Below are 24,961 nucleotides of genomic sequence, written 5' to 3' on the forward strand. Positions count from 1 at the left end.
AATGGTAGGGTTAAGATGTGTGCATTTTATAGAATGTAAATTTTATACAAAAGGAAAAAATTACATGTACACAATAATGAATTACAACTGATGATAATGCATGCTAAAGCATTCAGGGGTGAAATGACTCCATCTGCAACTCATTTTGAAGTGATTAGTAAAATAAGATGGAAGTGATAGATAACCCAATAGATGTCATGAAACAATGACAGTAAAATTAACTGCGGAGTCTAGGTTGTGGGCATATGGGGTAGTCACTGCAAACATAAAGTTTATGGTCCAGCCATAAACAATATTCACAATCACCATAATAAAATATAAAATACTGGTTTAACCCAAAATTATGATATAACTATCACAGAAAGAGGGAGAAGACAAGGATTCTGTTGTTAAGGAAGGGGATAAAAGGAAAGGAACAAAATACTCATCTTTCCTACTAGGAAGTTAATAGATAGTGCCTAATATTAAAACAAAAACAAGAAATACATGAGATAACTATCAGTAAAAACTTAAAAATTTAAAGTGTCTGCCTCTGGGAAATCAAGGGTTCAAGGGTAGGGAGAACAGAGGAAGAAGAGTGCTTTTTTTTAATTTAAATCTTACAGCACTTGGTTTTCTAAAGTTATGAACATGCACTGCTTTGGTAAAAATAAGAAAAATGTTTAAAATTAAATTAAACTGTATTTTGTTATCAAGAAATAATTATAAATGTTACAAATGAAGTAATAATCAGGCTAGCTACTGGGGGAAAAAAAGGAAAGTGCCATGTTTCCAACTTTTCCTGAAACTTTCTATTAAAGTTACTAAAGATGATACAGCTTTATAACAAAGTCTTTTAGACATATGACAATTTAATAAATAAACTACATCCTAGTGAGTACAGATGTAATGAAAACATTCTCATTAAGTTTCTTCAAAAAGTTCCTTAGTGAAATTATAATTTGTACTTACCAAAAGAAAATAATGGTCTTCAGGTTCTGCCCTTAAATATTTAAAGATCACTTGTTCCATAAACCTTTCCATCAAGTCCCAATCTTCAACTATACCATGGCGGATTGGCCACTATTAAAACAAAAAAATAAAACACAAATTAAATCTTATTAATCCAAAGTAAATGAAACTATCAAAAAACAGGAAATATTAGATCATTAGTGAATATTAGATGAGGATACCATTTCTTAGGTGTGATAATGACACGCAGATCATTAGAAGATGCATACTTTACTTAGAGATAAAGGAAATTATGTCTACAACATATTTTCAGATGTTTTAATTAAAAAACAATGTGAATATATTAAAATGTTTAAAAATTGTTCAATCTAGATGGAAAGTCATTGTACCAGTCCTTCCGGATTTCTGAAAATTTTGTAATAATGGGAAATGTAGTCCATTAAAATTTAGCCTGTTAAAATTGTAAGTTATGACAATTTCCTTAATTTTTGATTTACTAGTTCTTTCACAAATGTCTGTTATGTGTCTAATACATAAAAAAAATTGGAAAGTATACAGCAAGTATATGGTTGGTGAGTATACAGCAAGAATAATCATAAATCAAGTAGGTAAAATTTTATAAGATTGGTATAGAACTATGTTTCCAAAACTGAGCTCCAGGGTAGTACAGCAAATTCACAAATACATCACAAATATTTTAAATTTTCCAAGGAAGTTTGGTGATACTTAAAATCAGTTCAACACCAGATTATACCACATTCCTTTCAATAATATCACTTCTTTGAGAAGCTGGTTTGCCAGTAGTTGCTGTAATAAAAACTAAACACCTTTCCCAAAAAACCATGTAAAATAAGAAATGAGGATGATGTGCAGTGTGATTCCACATGTGAGAAACTGTAAACTGTCTGAATGGTACATGCATCCTAATAGTAACTGTGATTATTTAACAATTAAACAAAAATATTTTCCTTTCAAATTAGTGGGTTTTTTTTCTTTTCAAGTGGCCACTAAGTTGCTGTTAACAAATAGTGATTAATACTATTAAGTATTCTTTTTGGTCTAGGGAGCAGTGTAAAAAAATCTTACTGAGACACTACAAGCTAAAGGGCACTGAGAAAGTTTGTGAATCTCTGCAATAAAATAAAGTTTCACAACACATACAGCTAAACAAAAGATTAGTATTCTAAATATACTAAGAATTCCTTATACGAGCAAAGTAGAAACTTAGGCAAAAAACTTAAATACATAACAGAAAAGGAAACAAACAAAAAAATATAGTTCCATGCACATAGTTCAAATACACACTCAATACCTAAGGCTGAATGCATTAATGAAACAGATAGCTCACAGTCATCTACTCAATCATTAAAACTCTTACCTGTTAGTTCCTAATATCCACATTTCAACCTAGCCTTCTAGATTACTTTTTAAGGCATTATACTTACAAAATAACTTCTACCCCTCACTTTGTTTTAGGGAAGGAAAAAAATGTACTTTATTACATCATTCATTTTATAACATTACCAGAAGTTTACACATTTCAATGTTCTAAATACTATTTATTCATTTATTCATCATTTATTATAGTGTACCTATTATGAACCACTGGCACAAATACTAAGGACATTTGAACATCCTGCCCATAAGAAACTATCTAGTGAAAGAAACAGATACAAATATTACACTGCTAGTTTTTAAAGAACTAAATAAAGTACACAGGACAAGATGATCAACTTGGCTTCTGAGGGAAAATAGGAAAGCTCCTATTTCTGTACGACTGAAGAGGTCCTAAAGGGGCAATCTTTATTAATTTTGTTTTTGGGGGGCAGGGGAAGAAAATGAAGAGAATAGAAAAAATATATATACAAAGACAAACACTGTGTAATATACAAACACAAGCTATGAATGAAAAATGCATGTGCCAAAAGGGTTGGGGAAAAGGTTGTAAGTAGATATGTAGATAGATTTAGATGAGGGAGACCAGATTCTCAAAAACTGTATTTGCCTTGTATTTGGATTTTATTCCATAAGAAGTAGAGCATCAGTAGAAAGTTTCAAGCAGGGTCTAACAAGAGCTTTGATTTTAAGGAAGGTGATTACAGCAACACTGGGAAAGCTGAAATGAATCTTAAAAGAACCAAGCAAGAAAGAATATACCTAGCTGTGGTGTAAGTGATGTTAGGCCAGATTCAAGGTTTCTATCATTATGAGAAAAAACTCAAAGATATCAACAGGTTTCTAGCTATGAAGTCAGGATGGAAAGGATCTATTAATCAAGACTCAAAAGTTGTGTTTTGTCTTGTTTTGGAAGAAGCAAGAGTGAAGTAAATATAACGAATTTCATTCTGAGTATATTAAACTGAAGGATCAAGTAATAGTTAATTGACAGTAGGTAGCTGGAAATGTAGTCAAGGATTTGGAAGCAGAGATCTAGGTTGTGGTTGTAGACAAAGGTGTGGATGAGATTACTGAGAGAGTCTTTAATACAGCAATAAAAGAGAATCAAGGACAGTACCTGGGATTTTCTGACATTTTAGTAGGGGGCAAAGGAAGAAGAACCAGTGACAGTACGGGGTAAAAATAAACAGTAACAAATAAAAAGAACTGTCCACGTTAGGAAGAGAAGCAGCAAGGTAATTCTGTGAAAGAAAGATCAAGAAAGATCAAGATTGTTTCACATAATTTGATTTAACAAAAGAGCTTATCAAATAATGAGACTAAATAAGTTTGGCTTTAAAAGGAAAGAGGAAAGTTAAACAACAGCTAAAACACTGAGGAAATAAGGTAGGAACAGAATAAAGACTGAAAGAAGTATTGTCATCTTGGTTTGTTTACAACACTTGGAAGACTTGAAAACGTGTTTAAGAGAACAGAATCAATGCCAAGTAACTCTGGCCTCTCAGCTCACTGATTTCACCACCCTCAAAGATGTCTTTTCCATTCTGGCCACAGTTTAGATCTTAGTATCGCTACCATCCTTAAATCCTTGCACGTACAGCCTTCTCTGATTACAGCCTCTTACTTAGCCTTCCAGCGTACTCCAGCACCTCACTGTATCTTTTGATCACAGTTAGACTTGCAGTCCACTGGTTGTTCTAATTTTTGCCTAGCCAAAAACCACACACAGTTTAGATTTTAGGCCCCATCACTTTGACTATTCATACTTCCTTTAGTCATTTCATCTACCAAAATCCAACTCTGCATGATCCTACTCTAAACTTGCCTACACCCAGAATTCTGATTGTACAAATCATTCATAACTGGTTGATAAAACTAAGAATTCATAACTGCTATTCCCAAATTGACCTAACTTTACCTGGCAAGACTTTCCCTATTCTGTTCACCTTTACTCTCCACAGTGATGATTTTCAATATTCTCCCTATCACTCAGATTTCACCTTGTCCCCCTAATGTCACGTGTATTTCACAGAGAAAGCAGAAGTCAACTATCAGAATCCAACCTTCTTTCACCAAATCTATAAAACTGACTTTATAGATTTATACCTCTTTTTCTTTTTTTTTCCTTTCTTTTTTTTTTGGTAAGTTAAGAGCGCCTCCATGTATCAATTAGGTCATCTGGGCTCTTGATTCCATCCCTCTAGCTTTCTCAGAGACCTGGATTACACTCCATCTAATTTCTTTTCCTAATGCCTCTTTCACATTCGCACTTAAACATCTCTTTCATCTTAAGCCCACAACTTGTCTCTTCATCTATATCTCTTTCTCAATCAAAGCCAAACCTTACTGAATATTACTGTCATTTTTTTCCTGGCTTACTTTCCTGGCCATTCATAATCCAATGTACTTTAATCCAGCCTCACTACTCTTCTAAAACTATTCTTATTAAAGTTACAAATGACATCCTTCTAGCAAATAATGTATGGGCTCTAGCTTACTTGATAACAGCATTCCACTATTCATCACTCCTTCCTATTTAACCCTGTCTCTCTGACCACGACTTCTCAGTTTCCTTTGTAGGGTTTCTTCCTCTATTCAAACCTAAATGGTGCATTGATCAACCTCTGTCCTAAGCCTACCCCTAGGGGATCTCACCCCTTCAACTGATAACTCGCAAATATTTGTCTCCAGCTCTGTCTTGTTTCCAAGCGCTAAATATTCAAACAACTGTAAACTATTCTTCAATGGCTCCCCTTCCACCATATTATAGTACTTTAAAGTCAGTGAAGGCTTTTTCTCACTTACCACTATATTCTCAACACTTACTACAGTTGTTTACACGTGGTAGTTGTTCGTTAATGAATAAATTATGAGAAGGGAAGACAAGAGGTACAAAGGAGGAAATGTGCAAATTAGGCAAAGTTAATTTCTAAAAATAAGATAAAGGTCAGAACAGTGTTTACCTTTTGATGCAGGCAGGGGTAGTGACTGTGGGAGCAGACACAAGGAAAGCATCAGGTTACTATATTTGTCCATATCCTGAACTTTTAATGATTAGTCACCAAAAATATTTTTAAACTATATAACTAAGACTTACCTATTCTATAGTATATAAATTATACCTCAATTAAAAAGAGAGAGGGAGGAAGAGGAGAGGGAGGAAGAAGGATAGGGAACAAACAAGAAATGCAAAGACAAAAAGGATTAAAGAAAGAAGCACTTCCAGATGATGTAAGCTTCAGAAGGAGAGAAACGGTGTGGGCTTGAATAAAGATGGGACTATCTCTAGACATGGCAATGTGGAGGCAAGAGAAAGCTAATCACATTGATGATTCTGAGATCTAGTGAGTATGGAAAAATAAATACTGCTGACTTGGATGGGCTAAAATCTTCCTCTGGGAGGGAAAAAAAAAACAAAACAGTACACTTAAAGCAAGGTTGGGAGGAGCTACAGGGAAGAAGAAATTTCCATTGTGAAGAGGCTGAGAGTATTAATCCTATACCCAAGTGAAATTCCAGGTAGCACAGTCATTGAACAAACTAGTTTTTTGAAAGAAAATGTTTATTTATACAAAACATAAAAATATACCTTCGTTGCATATGTAGGTTTTTCTATTGCTTCATCACCAATGAAGAAGTCTAGGTCATCAACACCTTTCATCACCCTCCTTTGAGCTTGATCACCCACTTTTGCTGACTCCTTAATAGCAATACCTTTAAAATAAAAGTTATTTATACAGGTCAAAAACTTTACTTTTTTAAGTGAGAGAAATTTTTCACTTGTATTTCTTCTATAATAAAGTGTTATTAAATAAAACATGATCTAGCATATTTAAATTGTCAAACTAAAGCAAAGAGGTCACAAGAAACCCATGACAAAATTCACTAAACACAATAAAATCTCAACCTCCACCAGAGATAAGGTCTCAAGCATAAAAAGCCAAAAAAAGTATTGTTGTAGGAATGTTTCAGTTATGTTTTTAAAAACTGTGTAAGATATATTTTGATCTGAGTAAAATTATAATCCCACCAAGTCAACATACGCTTGATGGATAATTAAAAAGAAAAAATTGAAAAACAACAGTAAGTAAAAATAGGAAAATTGCATGGGGAATTGTTTCTTAAAAAGCTTTCCTCCTATTTCTACCCTATTTGCACTATATGGACTTAGTAATTTAGTTATAACACTAGCAGAGGGATGTGTTAAATTTCAGTCACGTATACAAAAGGAAATTTCAAATGATTTAGGTAAAACCCACAACAATCTCCTTATATAACTTCAGAAATCCAGCATACAGTTCTAGACCTAAAACTTGTTGCGTATTTCTCAATTAAGTTATAAATTTCTGAATCCTTCAAGTTAAATAGTTCTTCATTCAAAACATCTACATGCACTTGAGTTGAAATAGCATTCAACTGCTACACTTTCATTTAAAAACAATTATACCCTTAATAAGGTGGATAGGAAATACTGAAGGGAGGAAATTCTAAATCCAGTCTATTCTTAAATGTTAGAAAGCATCTCTAGCAATTTATTTATAATGTACACAGACATCTAGACAGCTCACTATAAATTTCCTAGAAAACAAAGATTATGAAAATAACTTTGAACCGTATCTACAGACTTTCTAGGTCAAATATCCATGCTCATTAGTGGCAATGACTGTATCCGCTGATTAAAAACACTACACTTGCAGCATTAAAACTGGCTGGGTGAGAAAAAAATCCAAAATCAAAACCCTTCTTTCAGTACACAAATGAATTTTTAACATGCTACAAATTCTCAGAAGAAAGACAATGAAAATTAAAACTGCAAATTTTGGCAGAAAGATGAAATAGAGAAAGGGTACAATGGTGATGAGATCCTAAGGTTCAAAAGATCAAGATTATATGGGCCTCCAACAAAGACTTAATACAGCTACTTAACATAACCAAAACCAAATTTTACAAAGATGAAAGTTAACACATCAGTAATCTCCTGAAATAAACATTTAATCATAACATAATGCCTTATAAAAGATTACAAAATCAGTATTTTACAGGCTGAACTATATTCCTCCGCAAAAGATATTTTGAAGTCCTAATCTCCGGTACCTTGGAATGTGACCTTACTTGGAAATAGGGTCTTTCAAGTTAAAATGAGGTTATCAGGATGGGTCCTAATCTAAAGACTAGTGTTCTTAGAAAAAAAGAGAAATCTGGACATAGCCGCACACAGAAGACAAACAATCATAAGACACAGAGGACAAGCATGTGACTGAAGTGAAGCATACACAAGACAAAGAACTTCAAGGATTGTCAGCAAACACCAGAAGCTTTAAGGAACAATGAAGATTTCTCCCCTAAAACCGTCAGCAAGATCATGGCGGTGTTGACACCTTGATTTCACATTTCTAGCTTCTGGGACTTTCAGATTCTGTTGTTTTAAGACACCCAGTTTTCGGAACTTTGCTACAGCAGCCTTGGGAAACTAATACAAGCATACACAATAGTCTAATACTAAACTCAAATATGACTAATGTCAAGTACTAATTCAAAAAAGTACTTCTATTTTAGTCAGCAACAGAGCAAATATTTGTAATCAAAATCTTACACAACAAACTATTGATATATATATATACACACATATATATATATATGACATAAGCAAAGAAAAATAAACCTGTCCTTCAATGTAGATAACAAATATGCATGAAAAAAAAACAAGGAAAAAGACAACAGTACTACCAAATTAAGACCACTATATTCACATGAATGAGCTACTTCATCAGTGTCAACCTAAAATCCATTCTAGGTATTATAAAGAATTAGAGTTCGGGAATAGCCTAAATTCTAAAATAATCAATCCCTAGAAAAGTATACCAAAAGTAATCAGAAGTGCAAAAGTCAAGTAGGTTTGTTTCTAGAGTGAAAAAAAATATAAGAGCTCTCCTTTTATTTTTCCCAAGATAAAATGATTATTAAAAAAGCACACCACACTGTATAGAAATCAACATTCTCTCCCATAACTCTGTGCATCTAGGACTATAGAAATGCCACTGTCCCTGCCCCACATCTTCAGATTAACATTCTCAGGTCACGACAATTAAGTCTTCCCAAAGGGGATTTTCTGGGGGAAAAAAAGCTATTTCCTCAGCTCATATTTCTCTCTTTTCATAGCATGCACCAGCAATCCATCCAAGAAGTATATATGAGGGGATCCACCAGCAAATCAACAGTTGTTGACAGCCATTAAGATTAAAGACAAGCACAAAGGGACAGGTCAACATACTGGCCAAAAATCCTGTGATGGCTTGGGAATAACACTTCATTTCATTCGCAATGGAAATCCCACTGTCCAGTGCATAGGTATTGACAAGGTAGGCCAGTAAGTTACAGACCCATGGAGAAATGATATTACCTAGGAGGTGAGGAGAAAGACCCGCAAAAAATCCTAGGATGCCCTTTTCCCAATATAGTTACTATGGAGTCATAAAGTCCACAGTACTTGTATTCTCCGCCAATGAATTGTACCACAAATCTAAGAGTGATCACGTGGAAGGAATGCGTGATCAGGGTAGCAGCAGAATGAGCCATCATCTCTTTAGCTGTCTCCCTAATAACTCAAAGGAAGATGAAAGTTCTTTCTGTACATTTCCAGATCCTGACTCTTCAATCTTGTCACAGTCCTGGTAATGTTGTAAAACTTTACCATGGACCACAGTTCCAAAGACCTCTGAGTACAGGTTTGGCGTTAAGCCTGTGAACAAGCCACGCTTCTCATTGATGATGGCAATATGCTGAGCATAACAAAAGAGTCCAGGAAGCTGACATACTTGCCGTCCAAATATATTTCATCCTATTGTTGGAGGAAGAGGCTCATGTCCCACTGGGATGAGCACCTCATATCCCATCGTACATGAGCAGCTGGGACAGGATGGTGAGACCAGGAGCACTGGACTGGCCATGTCCGCCATGATGGCACCTGTGGACCGACAGATGGAGCCAACCGAGCTGGTCCTGGATCACGTGCTAGGATCACTGGCTTCACTGGTCCGCCAGCAGCACACACACCAGCCAACAGCTCTCCTTTTAGATACAATTTTGACGGTGTATTTTTCATACTTCACACATTTAATTTTGTTCGTACTATATATAAACAAAAAAACAATGGATCTGTTTATGTCCAATAAGTGCCCAATTGCGACTAAAGATCTGCAGTTTTTGGCAAGCCTAGTAATTTCTACCTTGTTCTCAAGTTCAGATATTGAATCCTAAGCTGCTTTCACTATTCTCTGCTTGTTTATTTTTCCACTTCCTTCTTTTCATAATAATTAGAATACACAAAAATATTCAACGGTTGCATAAATACTACTGTGTAAAACTTGTGAAACTTCCAAAATTAAACTGTCTAGGAATTAGCACGACCAAGCAATGGCTCAAAAGGTTTGTCATCCGATATGCTAGTCTTAACTTGGCAGTAGTCAGGTAGATCAGAGGTGTGACTATATAATGTACAAAAGGCAAATTGTCTGCAAGTCAGAAGCACAAAAATATGTCCATCAAGGACCAGATACATAGTCCACGCTAACAAATAAGAGCACTAACAAACTAAGTGTAAGAGTATTTTTTAAAAACTTCTGAAAGAAACTATTGAAAGCTGATGGCTTTAGCTATTGTCAGCTAAAGTAAAGCTAACAAAAATAAGACAAAATAAAAACAATGTAAGTACTGTTATAAGGTATTAGAAAACAGCCAAAGATGAGATGCCACCCTTGTTTTGAAACATGGGCTCTTAGGGATGTCAACAAGCCTGAGCCTGGCAAACAACAATCATATCCACAAACCAAAGGACAGTCTACAAAGGGATGTGATGGGGGATGCATTACTTAATAATCAGTTACACACATAGTTAACAGCAATATCCTCAAAGCAGAAAATAAGTTTAATTATCAGCTCATTCATTTTTGTCTTTACAAAGATACTTGGTAGATTTGGTAAATGAAGAGCTAAACTGAGAGATGAAATAAATGGTTAGAGGTACAAAAATGAGGCCACACTTGAAACTTGGCACACCACGTTTTTAAAGGACTAAATCTTACAAGGTGTCAGAAAAAATTCTTTCTTTTACTTATTAAGAAAAATATACTAAATTAGCTTGTTTGTGGCTTAAAAGAAATACTTACAAGAAGGGATGATAAACTGTGGTTCTGTATTTCCAGCATATCCTAGTTTTGTATACCTGAAAAACAAAAAGAATTTTATAATAATCTCACTAATGTATCTTAGCAATTATGAATTTAGTTCTTAGATTTCCATTTGATATAAAGTGAGATTCCATTGTAAGTAAATGATATACAAAATCTCATAGCTTTGATTCATTTAAGCATCTCTACTTTCAAAACTATATCAAAATTATAAAGACCCATAGCTTTTAACCAGAAATTCCACTTCCAGAACTGATCCTATAGGGATATTCAAACATATATGAAATAACATATACCAGGGCCTTTTGCTACAATCTTGCTTATAATGGCAAAAGACTGGAAACAACCTGAATAATCACCAAATGAGAAACTAGTTAACGATGCAGTGTTTATATTACATAATTTTATGCAGTGAATAAGCTCTTAATGTACAGATATGGAACAATCTACAAAATATATGGCTAACTGAACAAAGGAAGGTACAGAACAATGGTTCAAGTATGTAATATCTGTATAAAAGTAAAGGGTAGGGGTAAGAACATATAAAATATATTTGACTAAACAGGCACGGAGTATCTCTTGAGAAGTATAAAGAAATCCATAACTTTGGTTGTCTCTAGCAAAGGGAACTGGGTAGGTGACAGGCAAGGGTAAGAAGATTTTTTATTGCATATTATTTCATACTATTTGAATGCATTATTATTCAAAAACAACAATAAATAATTTTAAAATATTTTGCCAAGATAGACTTAGCCTGTATTCTTACAACAACAAAATAACAACAACGGTTAGAAACTATAAAAGCTGAGTTTTGACAAGCAACATGTTGGAGGCTACTTAGGAGATAGCCAAACATGTTTCGGCTGTGTGGAAAAACCTATTAACTAAGAGCAAGCTTAAAAAGAATAACAACAAGACTTTATATTATTCTATATTCAAATTCACTGCCAAACAGTAGGCAGGTAAATTGCTATGATATTCCTGGATGCTAATAACATCTGCAGAAATATTTTTCTAATATAAAAGGGGAGAAAAATCTCTCTTTGATGTACATTTTAGTCCCAAAATTAAGTTCAAGAACTGAGAGCACCAAACAGACTAAATTATTAAAAATAAAGGGACAACATAAACTGTTCAAAATGTGATACTGCTCTATTGACTAAACCTCTTCAGAGATTCCCCACTATACATGTTTTAAAAATAAATAAGCAAAACTTCTTCACAGGGCATAAAAAGAGCTCTTTTAATATTTGGCTCCTGACAACCTCTTCCAGCAGCCCTGACACCACATCACACTCCCTAATCATAAACTGTTAACAATTTCTAAACAGACCAACTCATTTCATGCCACAGAGCCACTATTAACACTGTTCCAGGTTAAATATCACTGCCTGTACATGAAAACTTTCATAACCTCCCAGACAGCTGATTATCTCTGCCCTTTGTGAGTGCAAGTATTGTTTAATAATAATTCCTAAATCTTGATTCCTTCATTTGTAAAATAAGGAGATGTAACTCAAGATTGTTCAGAGTATTAAATAAGAGAATAAGGTAAAGCATTAAGCACAGCACCTGGCACAGAGTACATGCTTAATATACGTCAACTCTAATTACTCTTTTCATTCATTCTCTCCAAATTTTCCATCCCTCCAATAATCAAATAAAGGCCAGGCAGATAACTGGACTTTTAAATGCTTATCATTATAATACAAGTTATTCCTTTACCCATAAACCAAAGTTAGTCTGCAGAGGATTTTCAGATTATAGCTTTTACCTGATATCGTTTCCATGCTTCCACTGCCAATTATTTTTTCCTTCAAGCAAAATCAGAGTTTACTTAAAACTGAGAAGCAAAACTAAATTCCCACTCAAATATTTTCTTGGTGTAAATATTTTAAACAATTGCTAAAACTACTCTTGAGCTTTTATTTTACATAAACGTATAAACATCATATCAGGAACACATGTCAACCCATCCCATTACTCATGTTTTCAACTTTGATCATTTGGTTAAGATGGTAACTTCTAGTTATTATTTTTCTATTTGAAATTAATAAGCAACTATGGGGAGATACACAGAGACTAAAGTAGGCTAGTCCTCTTTTAAAATTTTCACCTACTTGTTTTACATCTCGATGATTCTCGCCCAAATTTATTATTATTATAATGGTTGTCAAATGGCAATTTTCTTTTTTTTTCCAAATTTTTTTTTTAAATTCTTCTAAATCAGTGTCTCTTCTTAATGTAAAACCTTCAAGTGTGGTAGAACAGAATTCCAATAACAGATGGAGGTCAGCATGATTGAACAGCTCACACCCTCCCCAGTCTGGGTACAGAAAAGAATCACTCAAATGCACACAACCACAGTCAACTGATAAGAATAATCTGTTTCCACTGAATTCATTGAAACTAACTGTAACCTAACTGAAGTAAGAGGGTACGATCAGTGAAAACAGTAGTGGAAAAAGAAGAAGCTACGTGACAGTGAGAGAAGAGGGCCGACAGTATACTACACTCTCACCTCTCCCCAGTAGACAAAAAGAACTATCTATACCTTATCAAAATAAAGACTTGTTTAAAACAAGCCAGTCTAAAACTGCCTGAGCCACAATACCCTAAACGGGTCTACTGTTTTACCAACAGTTCCTGGAAAGATTAATACCTAATTATTCCTTCATCTAATCCTTTCACTTTTATGCCCAAAGCTGTTGAAGTAATTATACACAGTAGTACCCTAGCAGAACAGAATGTCTTGCTTCCAATTCTGTGACCTCCTACAAAGGAGAATAATCTCCCTAAAAATCACTGCCTAACTCAAAAATCTTCAAATGAGGCTCTAGTGCCCACAAACCTGTTACCATTTCTATAAAATGACTCATTGTAAATAATTCATAAAGTACCTTTCAGATAAAAACTTATGATACTGATTTCTTCAGCTAAATATTAAAATTCTCCATAATAAGTCTCAATTTAACTTTATGTGTCTCCCTTCATTTGCTTCCATGAACCCAACTCAAAGCCCCCTGCAAGTGTTACTCATTTTCCCCTATATGCCTTGCATATTGACCTTCTCCACTGCACCCTCTCAAAAAGCTCTCACCACAACTTAGGACTCCTCCACGAAGTCTTTCCAGATCATTTTAACTATCAGTCATCCTTTCCTTCAATAAGTTTTTTATCTCAATCACTTGATGAACATGTATATAAGCTTATATTGCTATTTTTAATGTGTGTAAATACCATCTGCCAAGTAGGACAGTAAGATATTTTAAGTAGAAACCATATTACAGTAGAAATTCTCTTAAGAAACACCCTTTTAACAAGCTCACTAGGTAAATCAATACTCCATTCCTGGTTAAAATCAAACTCCCTAGGTTGAATATATACAGCAATAAATTACTCTCAAAACAACTACAACAAAAGGATCTAATGAACTTAATAAAAAACTCAAGACATAATCAAAACTAGTATGTTCTTCCCTCAAACACAAAAGTAACTACATATAGTATATCAACTGCATGGATATAGCATAACATTTAATCATTTCTACTACATTTAAAACACCATAGCAAAATAGTTTTCTAAATTTGGGAGAGCAACACAAATACATTTTCTAATGTTCTCCTGCCTTGGATTTAAAATTTAAATAACATCCCCAAAGAACAAAATCATGTAGAGTCTAGACACACTAGATACAGACCACTATGACATATGATTATCATAGAAAACAGTATTTTCATCAATTTTTAATGTGAAAATACCTTTAATTTGTATTTCTAAATATCATTTTTTAAATAACTACTCTTTTAGAGCAGTTTCAGGTTCACAACGTAACTGAGCAGAAAATACACAGTTCCCATATAGCCCTCCCCACCCACACATATATACTCTCCTACCCTTAACATACCTCATCAGTGTGGCATATTTGGTACAATCGATAAGCCAACATGGGCACATTATTATCAAAGTCCATAGTTTACATTAGGGTTTACTCTTGATGTTGTACATTCTATGGGTTTTGACAAATGCATAATGACATGTAGCCACTACAGTATCATATAGAATAATTTCATTGCCCTAAAAATCCCTTGTGCTCCATCTATTCATTCCACAGCTACAGAAATAATAAAAAGATCATGGTTCCCAGGGGTTTGGGGAGAGGGAGGGAGGGAGGAATGAATATTTTCATCAATTTTTAAGAAATACAAGGGGAAATGTCCCAGTTTACTTGACTTTAAAAGTTGCTTAGCCTCTAAAAATTAATTTGGTTTCTGGCTCAAAGAAAAATGTTTGTGGTATAGAATATAACCTAAAAAATAGAGAAAGTCATATCCTAAAATCTGGAAAAGACTTGATGAGTTAGGTTAAATCCCCCAAAAAGTCATACTTTCTCTAGTGCAGAGAGCAAGACACAAAATGACAAAATAAGAACTTAACTCTTTAAAACTACTCTCTTATACTATTAGCAAATTTTAAAGAATGATTTTTAAATTGAGCTTTAACAATCTTAAAAAAAAAGAATCAAAGTTCAGAAAGTATATAGAAAAATACATCAGAATTAAAAAATCAGTACAGGATTATAGAATGCAGACTTAAAAGACATTTAAATGCTCATATAAAAAAATCTTAATGTTCATATATGAGCAGAAAAGAAAAGCAGTTAAGTAAAGAGGAGAGATGAGGAAAAGAGTCTAAGAAGATCTGATGGAACTGTTGAGCTAAGTCTAAAAGGATGAGCTAAACAGTAGGTACATTTCCAACCATTTATATACCAATGGACACAAAACATGGTAATATTTGAAGAAAACATCTGAATAAACTGGAGGGGATGTGAGTATATCTGTAAAAGGTTTGCTTCAAAACTTCATTTATATAAATTTATTTCTTTATATAAATATAAGAAAAAGAAATAAAGACATTAAATACCAAATTTGTTTAGAACTTTCAAATAAAAGCTTTTCAAATATAAACTAGCTTTCAGTAACTCAATTCTATCAGATTTTGCACCTGAAATGGCTACTTTGATTAAGATATTTTTATAATGAACTTTCAAAATTCTTCATAGTCACCATAAAGAGGAAACTGTACAAGTAGATGGCAGAAGAGTTTCTCTCATTTTTTTCCCTGACTAAAAGAAACTTTCTCACAATTAATTGGCACTTGATAAGCTGAATACTTATTAAATTATAATTTAAGGATGTGATCATTTTATTTAAACTGAAAAGCTTAGTTTTCACTGACACATGCAAATTTCAATTTTTGTAGTAATACAAATAGATTTCAAATCAACCGAACTTTTTCATAAAGAATTTCTGTAAGCAAATATGTTCCTCTGCTCGTAATAATACAGTTCCTTAGAATTAAAAACAAATACTGACCAAGTATCACAGCAAACCATTTTTAACCTTACTTTTCCAAAACAAATTTTTGTTTTGAATTCATAAATTGTGTCTGTACACTATTTTTCCATAGCCTTTGCAATTTTCTATTTAAGTTTTTTGGGGTGTTCAAAGAAGTCATTCATATAATTAAGCAACTTAGGAAGGCAATACTTAACCTGATTATACAAGTCTACATTTCAAACATTCTCTCTCTCTCTCTCTCACGCACACACACACACACACACACCCCAAACTCTTTCTAAGCTGTTTTCAGCAAAAACTCTTCCTTCAGACAGCTAGTAGACACTTTGATAACATATCCTCCCCTTACACTTTAAACATGGGATTAAACAGCTTCAGTTTTTTCTTAATTTGCCATTTGGATAACATCATTTAGTACAGAATTCAGACATGGGACAAACTTTCACATCTGCAAGCTATTTACTCAAATCGATCTACATATCTATGCAATGGCTATCAAAATCCCAACTTTTTTTTTTTTTTTTTTTGCAGAAATAGAAAATCTATCCTAAAATCCATATGGAATCTCAAGGGACTATGAATAGCCAAAACAATCTTGAAAAATAACAAAGTTGGAAGTTTCATATTTGGTGATTTCAAAACTTCAAAGTTACAGTAACCAAAGCTGTGTGGCACTGACATACATACAGACATTTCTCCAAAGGAGATCACAAAAGGTCAACAAGCACATGAAAGGATGCTCAACATTATTAATTATTAAGAAAATTAAAATCAAAACCAAAGTGAGATACCACTTCACATCCATCAGGATGGCTATTACCAAAAAAACAAAAACAAAAACACTGGTGAGGATGTGGAGAAACTGGAACCCTTGCACATTGCTGATGAGAATGTAAAATGGTGCAGCTGCTACAAAAAAAACACAGGGATTCCTAAAAAAATCAATCATAGAATTACCACACAATCCAGCAATACTATTTCTGAATGTATAACCCCCAAAAGTTGAAAGCAGGAGCTTCAACAGGTTTTTGTATGCTGATGTTCACAGTAACAGTATGCATAATAAAGGTGGAAGCAACCCAAGGGTTCATTGACAGATGAACGGATTAACAAATGTGGTCTATACGTACAATGGAGTAATAGCCTTTAAAAAGGAAGTAAATTCTGACACATGCTACATATAATACGAACGAACCTTGAGGACATCATGCTAAGTGAAAATAAGTCAATTACAAAAGGTCAACTACTATATGATTCAGCTACTAGCTCTACCAGGAAAATGTAGATTTTCCTTCACCTATGATTCCAAAGTCTCATTTATACCTACCAGTGCATTTGCCAAACTGTCATAATCACTTGTGTACATGTGAGCTTCCTAAAGGCAAGCAGCATTTACTATTCATCTTTATATTCCCCACAAAAGTACTACACAAGTATTCAATTTCTCCAATGATAAACAAACTAACATATAAACTATTTCCTCCCTTTCTAGTTTATTTATATGTATATGTTATCATATACATATAAAAGAGTGTAGCTCAAATTCTTTACATTATAATCCTAGTTTACAAGTAAAAAAAAAAATAGCCTGTCATTATCAAGTAGGTCCTACTTTCCAAAACACTCCATAATCCCAAATTGCAAGATTAGTATACCTCTGTTCTAATGAAAAATCTCATACTACTCACATCATCAGTTACTTTAAAAAAAAATCATTTTTCACATGTTTAGACTGAACATTGTGTGAAACTCACAAGGGGTTTTGCACTTTTGGAAAAAGTGTTAATTCAAAATGCTAGTTAGTAACGGATCAAGTAGTTATTAAAATAAGGAATTTAAAGCAACATTTAAAAAAAATGGGGCACAGATTTCCCATACCCATCTTTCCCTTTTGGCAAACATACACTTCTTTCTGCTAGAATTGAATCCCCATTCCTATTCTGAGGGACCCACAGGAAGCAAAACCCCATATCCCTTTATAGGAGGGAGCTGACGCTACCCTTCCCACTTCTGTCAGCTACTATATATCACATGATCTATGTCTAGCCAATCTGAGCTTAGGTTAGAACTTTCCATCTTCACTGAATAACCATAAGTTAAAGAAATGGTTTAGAATTCATATTGCAGTTTCTAATTGCAGCATCCTGCAGACTTCCTGCACTATGACTTTGGTACCAGATTCTTGATTCCTGGCATCCCTTTTTCTCTGCTTTTCTGGGCATGGTACTCTAGTCTTCACATCAATTTTGTGATCTATATCATATCCTTTCAATAATTCCTTTTTTTTGCTTATATTAGCTGGAGTTATTTTGCTGTCTGCTCCCAATTTCTCACTGCTAGAGCCATAAGTTACATTTCTCTCATTTCTACTTCTCAAGAGTCTCCTATCAATTTTAAATTGTTTCACTTGATTAAAAAAAAAATCAAAGTTTTGTTTTGTTTTTAAACTAATTTCCCTGACAGCAAGGCAACTTAAGAAGGCACATCTCTTTGAAAAGTGTTTTGTAAGCTATAAAACTCTCAACTAGTCTTTTATATAATCAAGAAAAGATAGGGGAAAAAAGCCCCCAAGTCTCTTTCCTTTGCTGTTACTATTACCTTTTTTGATTATTATGAAGCAAAATTTTAAAATGAATACTTTCAAACAGGAAACATACAAGCTTTTACAGTGTGCTTTTTCAATAAAATGCATCTAAATTCATCATACACTCCAGAAATAACAATTTTGTTAATCTTATTTTAGAAAAACAATCTATTTTCTGATAACCCATGTGTTTCCCCTAATCTATATATTCAGAATCAAATGTCAAATGTGTATTAAGTCCTGAGTCTAATTTAAAAAATTCTTTTTTATAGTCCTATAGTCTCAAGCTCTTTTTATTCTTAGGTTGAATTGTTTCATTTCCATGTTATATGCAACATTAAAGAATGACTTCTTAAATGTATCTGTTATTTATTTTCAAATTGCAGCTTATCAAATACGTACGTAATATGTAATTAAACATCATTTCCTTAATTGAGATGTCCTGAATTAACCAGCAATCATCAGTTTTATCAAGTTAGATACAATGTATGTTCTTACAGTTTTCAAAGGGCTAATAAGTACTTCTATGTCATTTAACTTGCATGTGTTTCAGATTAATAAAATCAATAAATTAGTCATAAAGACCTCCCTATATATTTCATATTTGTACTAAAAATTAGCAGTTCTAAAAGTAGAAACTTATTTTTCTAAATATGTAGCTAAAAATTTGAACACTCTTCAAAAACTGGGTTAACAATTTAACCACCCTTGTTGAATCTATTCCATGCCTGAACAGTACAGCACTAGGCCCTGGAGTCAGACTGCCTCAGGGCTCAAATTCTAGCTCTACTACTTAACTATTTCTGTGAGCAAGCTACTTAAGCTCACCATACCTCACATTCCTCAACTTTAAAACAGTAATTATACAACAGTACCTATTTTACAGGGTTTCTGGAAATGTTAAATAAATAATTATTTCAAAAATAGAACTCCAAAAAGGGCCTTGAAATGGCTGACTTGTACACATGCCATGCAGTAAGTCTTTAAATAACTGAAACCCAAAAACTAAAATACATATATCTAGATTTAAATGCTCAAAACAATAAAAAAGCATTATTTCTGTGAAAAGAGCAATAATTTTATGGAAACAGTTTCTAAGATGCTGGGGAACACAGAATCACAGGTTTTCATTTGAGCCTTATAGCATACATTTTTATTACAACACAAACACTAAAGCATTGTAACGCATATGTTGTGCCATGCCTCAATCAAAACTACTATAACGTATATGTTACCTCAACTATTAAGAGGCAATTTCAATTGCTATAACTAACAAATGTGAACCCCTAAGAAAATTCAAGAGAATTGAACAATGCTATCAATTAATAGCTAAAAACACTTCTGAAAGACATTTCTCAACGCTGGACCTCTGTTTAATTTGTAAATAAAAAGTGGATTAAATTATTTCTCAAAGTCTTTTTCAGCTCCATAATTCTGTGTGAATCATTAGCGTGTCTCTTAATTCACTGAAGAGTGAAGTGTCACAAATACACATTAAATGCTATTTTTGTAGCTTCAAAGTAACTGAATCTTTTAAATGTCTATAGCAGAAAAAAAGCAAACTGTATTTAATTATACTAAGATCTAAAACTTTAAGTAAACAAACACTTGTGTTTTATCATAGACCAATACTAAAAACAGTTTATATTTTTACATAGTTTCAAAACCAACCCTAAACTGTAAGGTATTTTGTACCCTAGTTCCCCTTCTTAAGACTTTTACCCTCCTTGTAGAAACCCCTCATTCACACTAAATACTGTAACTGAAAAAAGTGTTAAAGACACCCTTTCTCAGGAGTATTGCATTTTCAAAGGGCAAGAAGCCCTAAAGGAGAATGTTTAAAGATGGAGTGTTCAGCATCAGAACAGATAAAGAAACATTCTTTGGGATATGTGAGAGGGACAGGGAGAAGAGAAGGAATAAAAAGGAAAAAGACTTTATCTGACCACACAAATTCACGGCTGTTCCTTTCCTGGTTGCAAGGAGCATGTAATAATGACTTGAGTTTAAATAAACAGTTTGGAAAGGTTTTGAAATAAATTTTTGAAAGAAAATTATTAAAATTTCACATAACAGTCCTCTGGAAAAATTAGGGTATTATTTGTCTTTCTGCTCAGGTATTAATCAATCATGTAGGTACCTTTTATAAATTTTATGATATAAAGGTCCACATAAAGATAGCAACACACAAAATAACATTAATCACTATCCCATTTTGAAGGACCAAATTTAAAAAAATAATCCAGTAACATCCCCTTATCTTGCACTGTTACTCAATAATTCATGAATTTATAAGTGCTTGGTAACCTATAAAGCATGTTAATGTAGTGTTATTACTACTTAACTGCTTTGCTCTTACCTTTTTATGCTAGTGGCTATTACAGATTGGTAGTGTCATAAAAGAGGCTACAAGTTCCAAATGAATTACAGGTGAGCATTCAAATGCCTTTATGACAGGGGAATTTTGTATCAGGAAAAATTATTGCTTAAAGGTACATTTTACCCATTCCACACTTCTGCCACAATCCAAGCATTTAGCTGTTTCCACATGTTGGAAGAGGGGGAGCATTCTGGACAAGGAGGAACCTCATAAAGAAAAACTTAGCCTATCTTGAGCTAAACTCTCCTAAGAACTTTGCCTCTTAAAATGTGGGATGAGATCACTCACCGCTTCAAGCCAGTGCTCGCTCACTCTTTGTGATGCTCATGAAACCAGATCACATATCCAAGATTTTTTAAAGAAAAAAGATTAATATTCAATCTTTTTGCTCTCTCTTTAAATTGTTGCTCTATTAGCTTCAATTTATAAATTATAATGATGACTGCCAAATCCCCATCTTCATTCACGAAGTGCCTATATTTTTAACTTCCTCTAGAACATTTCCAATTACAGATCATTATTCCAAATTCAGTAAGAAATTCCAATGTTACTCAGTTTCTTAAAACCAGCTCTTTATTGTCCCACTCGAACTCAAAATCTGGATCTTCACTGATGCCTATTTGCAGTACACTAGAAACAACTGCCAAATCCTAACCATACTTTCATCTCCCATCAGCAAACATTCTGACTGAGCAAAGAACTAGACAGTATTGCAGGAGGTAAGAAAATAAGCATTAAGACAATGTGTTCCTTTCCTTATGAACTTTTCAATTCAATAAAAAAGGGAGCCAACTGATAACTATAATAATTACAATGTACTGAGCTCTTACCATGTGCTAAGCACTGTGTTGAACCATTTTCATACATTATCTCCAAAAAAACAAACACAAATAAAAAACCCCGTAAGGGAGATACTATGATCTCCAAATTAGAAAAATAAGATCTGTAGAGTTTGAAGTGCATGAGGTCACACAGCTAGTAAATGGTAGAGCCTGAACTCAGAGCTCTGACTACAAAGTCCTTGCTAACCATAAACAAACAGTACAAAACAATTTAATTGCCAGAAGAAAGGTAAAAACAGAAGAAGCAACTTTTCCCAAATTTATCTCTTTGACTCCCTTCCCACTGCCAACACCCTATTTCAGAATTCCTGCAAAGCTGGTGCCTAGAGGACTGCTTAAAAATCGTCTAGGGAGCCCATTTAAATGAGTATTTCTAGGCCCAACCCATGAGATTCTGAATCACTGGGCAAAGGGTGTTTCTGATGCAGATTTTTTAAAACCATACCCCTATTTCTTGCTCATTCATTCATTCAACAAAGATTCAAGTTTCTACTACGCACCAAATCCCATAACTTCATCTCAAATATCTCCCGTACCTCTGATCCTACTGCATTCCACTCTGCAAATACTCTAAAAACCCTATTTTCAACATTTCACTCATTCATCGGTGGATTTTTATTCCCTATCAAGTAAAATGATTGTGATCAAAGTTTTACTGACATATAATAAACACCTGGTACACCATAAGTGCTCAATAAATGTTGGTAGCTTTTCACATTACACAATCTAGATCTGCATTATGTTATTACGGTCTTCTGTTCATAAGGTAGGGCAATGGTGCAACATATGCTAAAAGAGCTGAACACAAGAAGCAGCTACTCTCCCCTTCACACTATATACGCTTTTCCTTCCCCTGCATCCATCCAAATCCTTAAAAGGAAAGCTCATATCCTACCTTCACTAAAAATTTCTTGGCTCTTCCTGACCACAATGTTTCGTTCCTTAAAACATACAGAATAGCTATTCTTACTGTCAGAAAAGTATGTATGTTGACATTTGATTAAATGCAGTCTTATATATCTTCTAATTCCTTTTTAACAATTTTTAGCTCTTGTCTCATTAAGATTCGTGAGAGCTGACTATATGATACATTTTCATTATAATTCCAAGAATGCCTGGCGGGGTGCTAAGTATACAGTCAGCGCTGATATGACAATACCACTTTTTCCACCTATGCAAGTAATCCTTAAGTCACTAACATTGATTTCTGCCTTTACAACAGCATGTACTTCTCTCAAAAATATCTAAATGATTCAAAATTGTCAAAGGCTCATCCTCTATGTAAGGAGACTATACACAGGAGATTGTATAGTTCAATGGCTCTAGCACACTTACTTGCTAAAATACCTTGGTCAAGTAGTTAAATTTCTCAAAATCTAAATTTTCCGGTCTAAAAATAGCGGTAATATTTCTCAGGCTGATATGAAAAGCAAATGAGATAATACAAAGCATTTAGCATAGGATCTGACACATAATTCTTAGTAAATGTTAGCTGTCAGTACTTCCCGATAAACAAAACCTGGAGAGTAAATTTTTTCTAGAGATTAAATTTAAGCAAAGTGACAAGGAAATAAGTCTGGGAATTCACATATCCAGGAAAAAAATCTAAACCAAGTCAGATTTGAACAGAAATTTTCCTCTAATTAATAAGGCTAGGATTTTTTAGTAAGATTACTTTAAGCAAGAATAAATAAAGTTAACCTCACTAATCCAAATAAAGCAACGTGCATAGTTTTGAAAAGGGGCTCAGGAGTCCCCATGGTATAAGAGAAAGAACACAGGGCTTAAATACAGAAAAACTTAACTATAAATAGTAACTCTCACCACCTGCTAACTATATGACATTAAAAAGGTAATTCAAATTCTCTAATCCTATGTTCTTACTTGTAAAATGAGGTAAAAACAGTTGTCACAATACTAATAAATTAAATAAAAAGCCTGACCAGCAGTTCCTCCACTAGTGGATATCTTTCCCTTCTGGGCTTAAAAGTAAAATTTCCGAACTATTTTACAATAATAAGGCTGAAAAATTCATTAGATACAACATATACCCAGTCCAAAGTCAATATTCCAACACAAAATTGGCAGGCAGGAAGAGATTGGCAGGAAAGGAAAAGACTTAAGATTTTAGGGAAGACTAAGGAAGTATCTAACTTCTCAACAGGAGCATGTCTACTAAATGCAAACAGCATGCAAAACATGACTCATGAAGGAACAAGAATTTTAATGAATTTTTTTGGTAACAACTGGATACTGTGAATGTTTCTGCCCTTGGAGATGACTGTGAAATAGCATTATTATTACATATTATGTACAGAATTCATGTAAGAAACATGAACTTCCCACTTACGTTTTCTCCAACCCACTCAGCTCTTCCCCACTGCTCTCAAACAAGATCATCCTATCTGTTCTAATTGCTAGAACGTTACCACAAGATGAATAATATAAGTTTCTTATCCATTGACTCCAACAACATATTTATGCTTACATTTTAGGATTGCTAAGAAGTTTAACTCAATTAGGGAAATTCCTTGACTCATTCTAGATCTGAATATATCCAAGAGCTCTACAGTAAGGCTATAATAACACTGCTATCATAATCAATGGGAATAATTTTAAATTGCAGTACTTATTAGGGAAAAAAAGGGAAAAGAAATTTCACAATGCAAAGCTCTGTAACCAAGCTACAGCAAAAAATACATAAGGTGTTCCTTTATATGGCTTGAATGTTGAAGAATTTTGGATGAAAACATGCAAAAAATAACTTAGAATAAGAACCTTAACTTTACAAATATCACATCCTGAAAAATGCTTTAAAAAAAGTTTTCACTGGTAGCACGTTTGAGTTCATACCTTAGTCCTTAAGCAAACTGCTCTATCAATAAGAATCTCTGTCTCCAAATTTTATTCTACATTACTATTCCAATACAGAGCTCCCCCCTAAAAGTAGTAGATATGGTATCAACATGGAAGAAGTATTTCTTTCTATATTCTTTTCAAAAGAAATTATATTCTTTTCAAAAGAAATTATTTTCTTTTATGATCTGAGCTTAGGTGATTCTTCACAGTATGGTGAAATAGAGGATCTTTGCTGGAGGAGCTCTAATTTTAAATTTGCAGATTAAGTGTCATGTTTCCCAACTCTTAGAGTTTTTCTTATCTGAGACCACCAAATTTCAAAGATGGCCACTGTTTTCAGTCACCTTTTGCCTAACTTATATAATGAAATATAATGAGCAACTTGATTCCGGTTATAA

The 24,961-nt window shown here is 33.6% G+C and overlaps 1 protein-coding gene and 1 pseudogene across 2 annotated transcripts in view; both read right to left on the reverse strand.

Annotated features, from left to right (window-relative positions):
• Positions 1-24,961, reverse strand: part of ACTR3 (actin related protein 3) — a 47,144-nt gene that overhangs the window by 19,441 nt on the left and 2,742 nt on the right. Inside the window, exons 1-4 of one of the 2 annotated variants that reach the window (XM_074363539.1) lie at positions 10,515-10,570; positions 9,165-9,477; positions 5,939-6,063; positions 952-1,062 (exon numbers count right to left, since the gene is read on the reverse strand). In XM_074363539.1, coding sequence (XP_074219640.1) covers positions 952-1,062; positions 5,939-6,063; positions 9,165-9,186 — 258 coding nt within the window. In that variant the 5' untranslated portion in view covers positions 9,187-9,477; positions 10,515-10,570. Of the gene's footprint in view, positions 1-951; positions 1,063-5,938; positions 6,064-9,164; positions 9,478-10,514; positions 10,571-24,961 lie in introns of those variants that run through there. The other variant, XM_074363538.1, reaches the window with a different exon arrangement.
• On the reverse strand, positions 6,070-9,154 carry LOC141577695 (mitochondrial carrier homolog 2-like; annotated as a pseudogene).

Source organism: Camelus bactrianus, chromosome 5, assembly GCF_048773025.1.
Source record: "Camelus bactrianus isolate YW-2024 breed Bactrian camel chromosome 5, ASM4877302v1, whole genome shotgun sequence".
NCBI lineage: Eukaryota > Metazoa > Chordata > Mammalia > Artiodactyla > Camelidae > Camelus > Camelus bactrianus.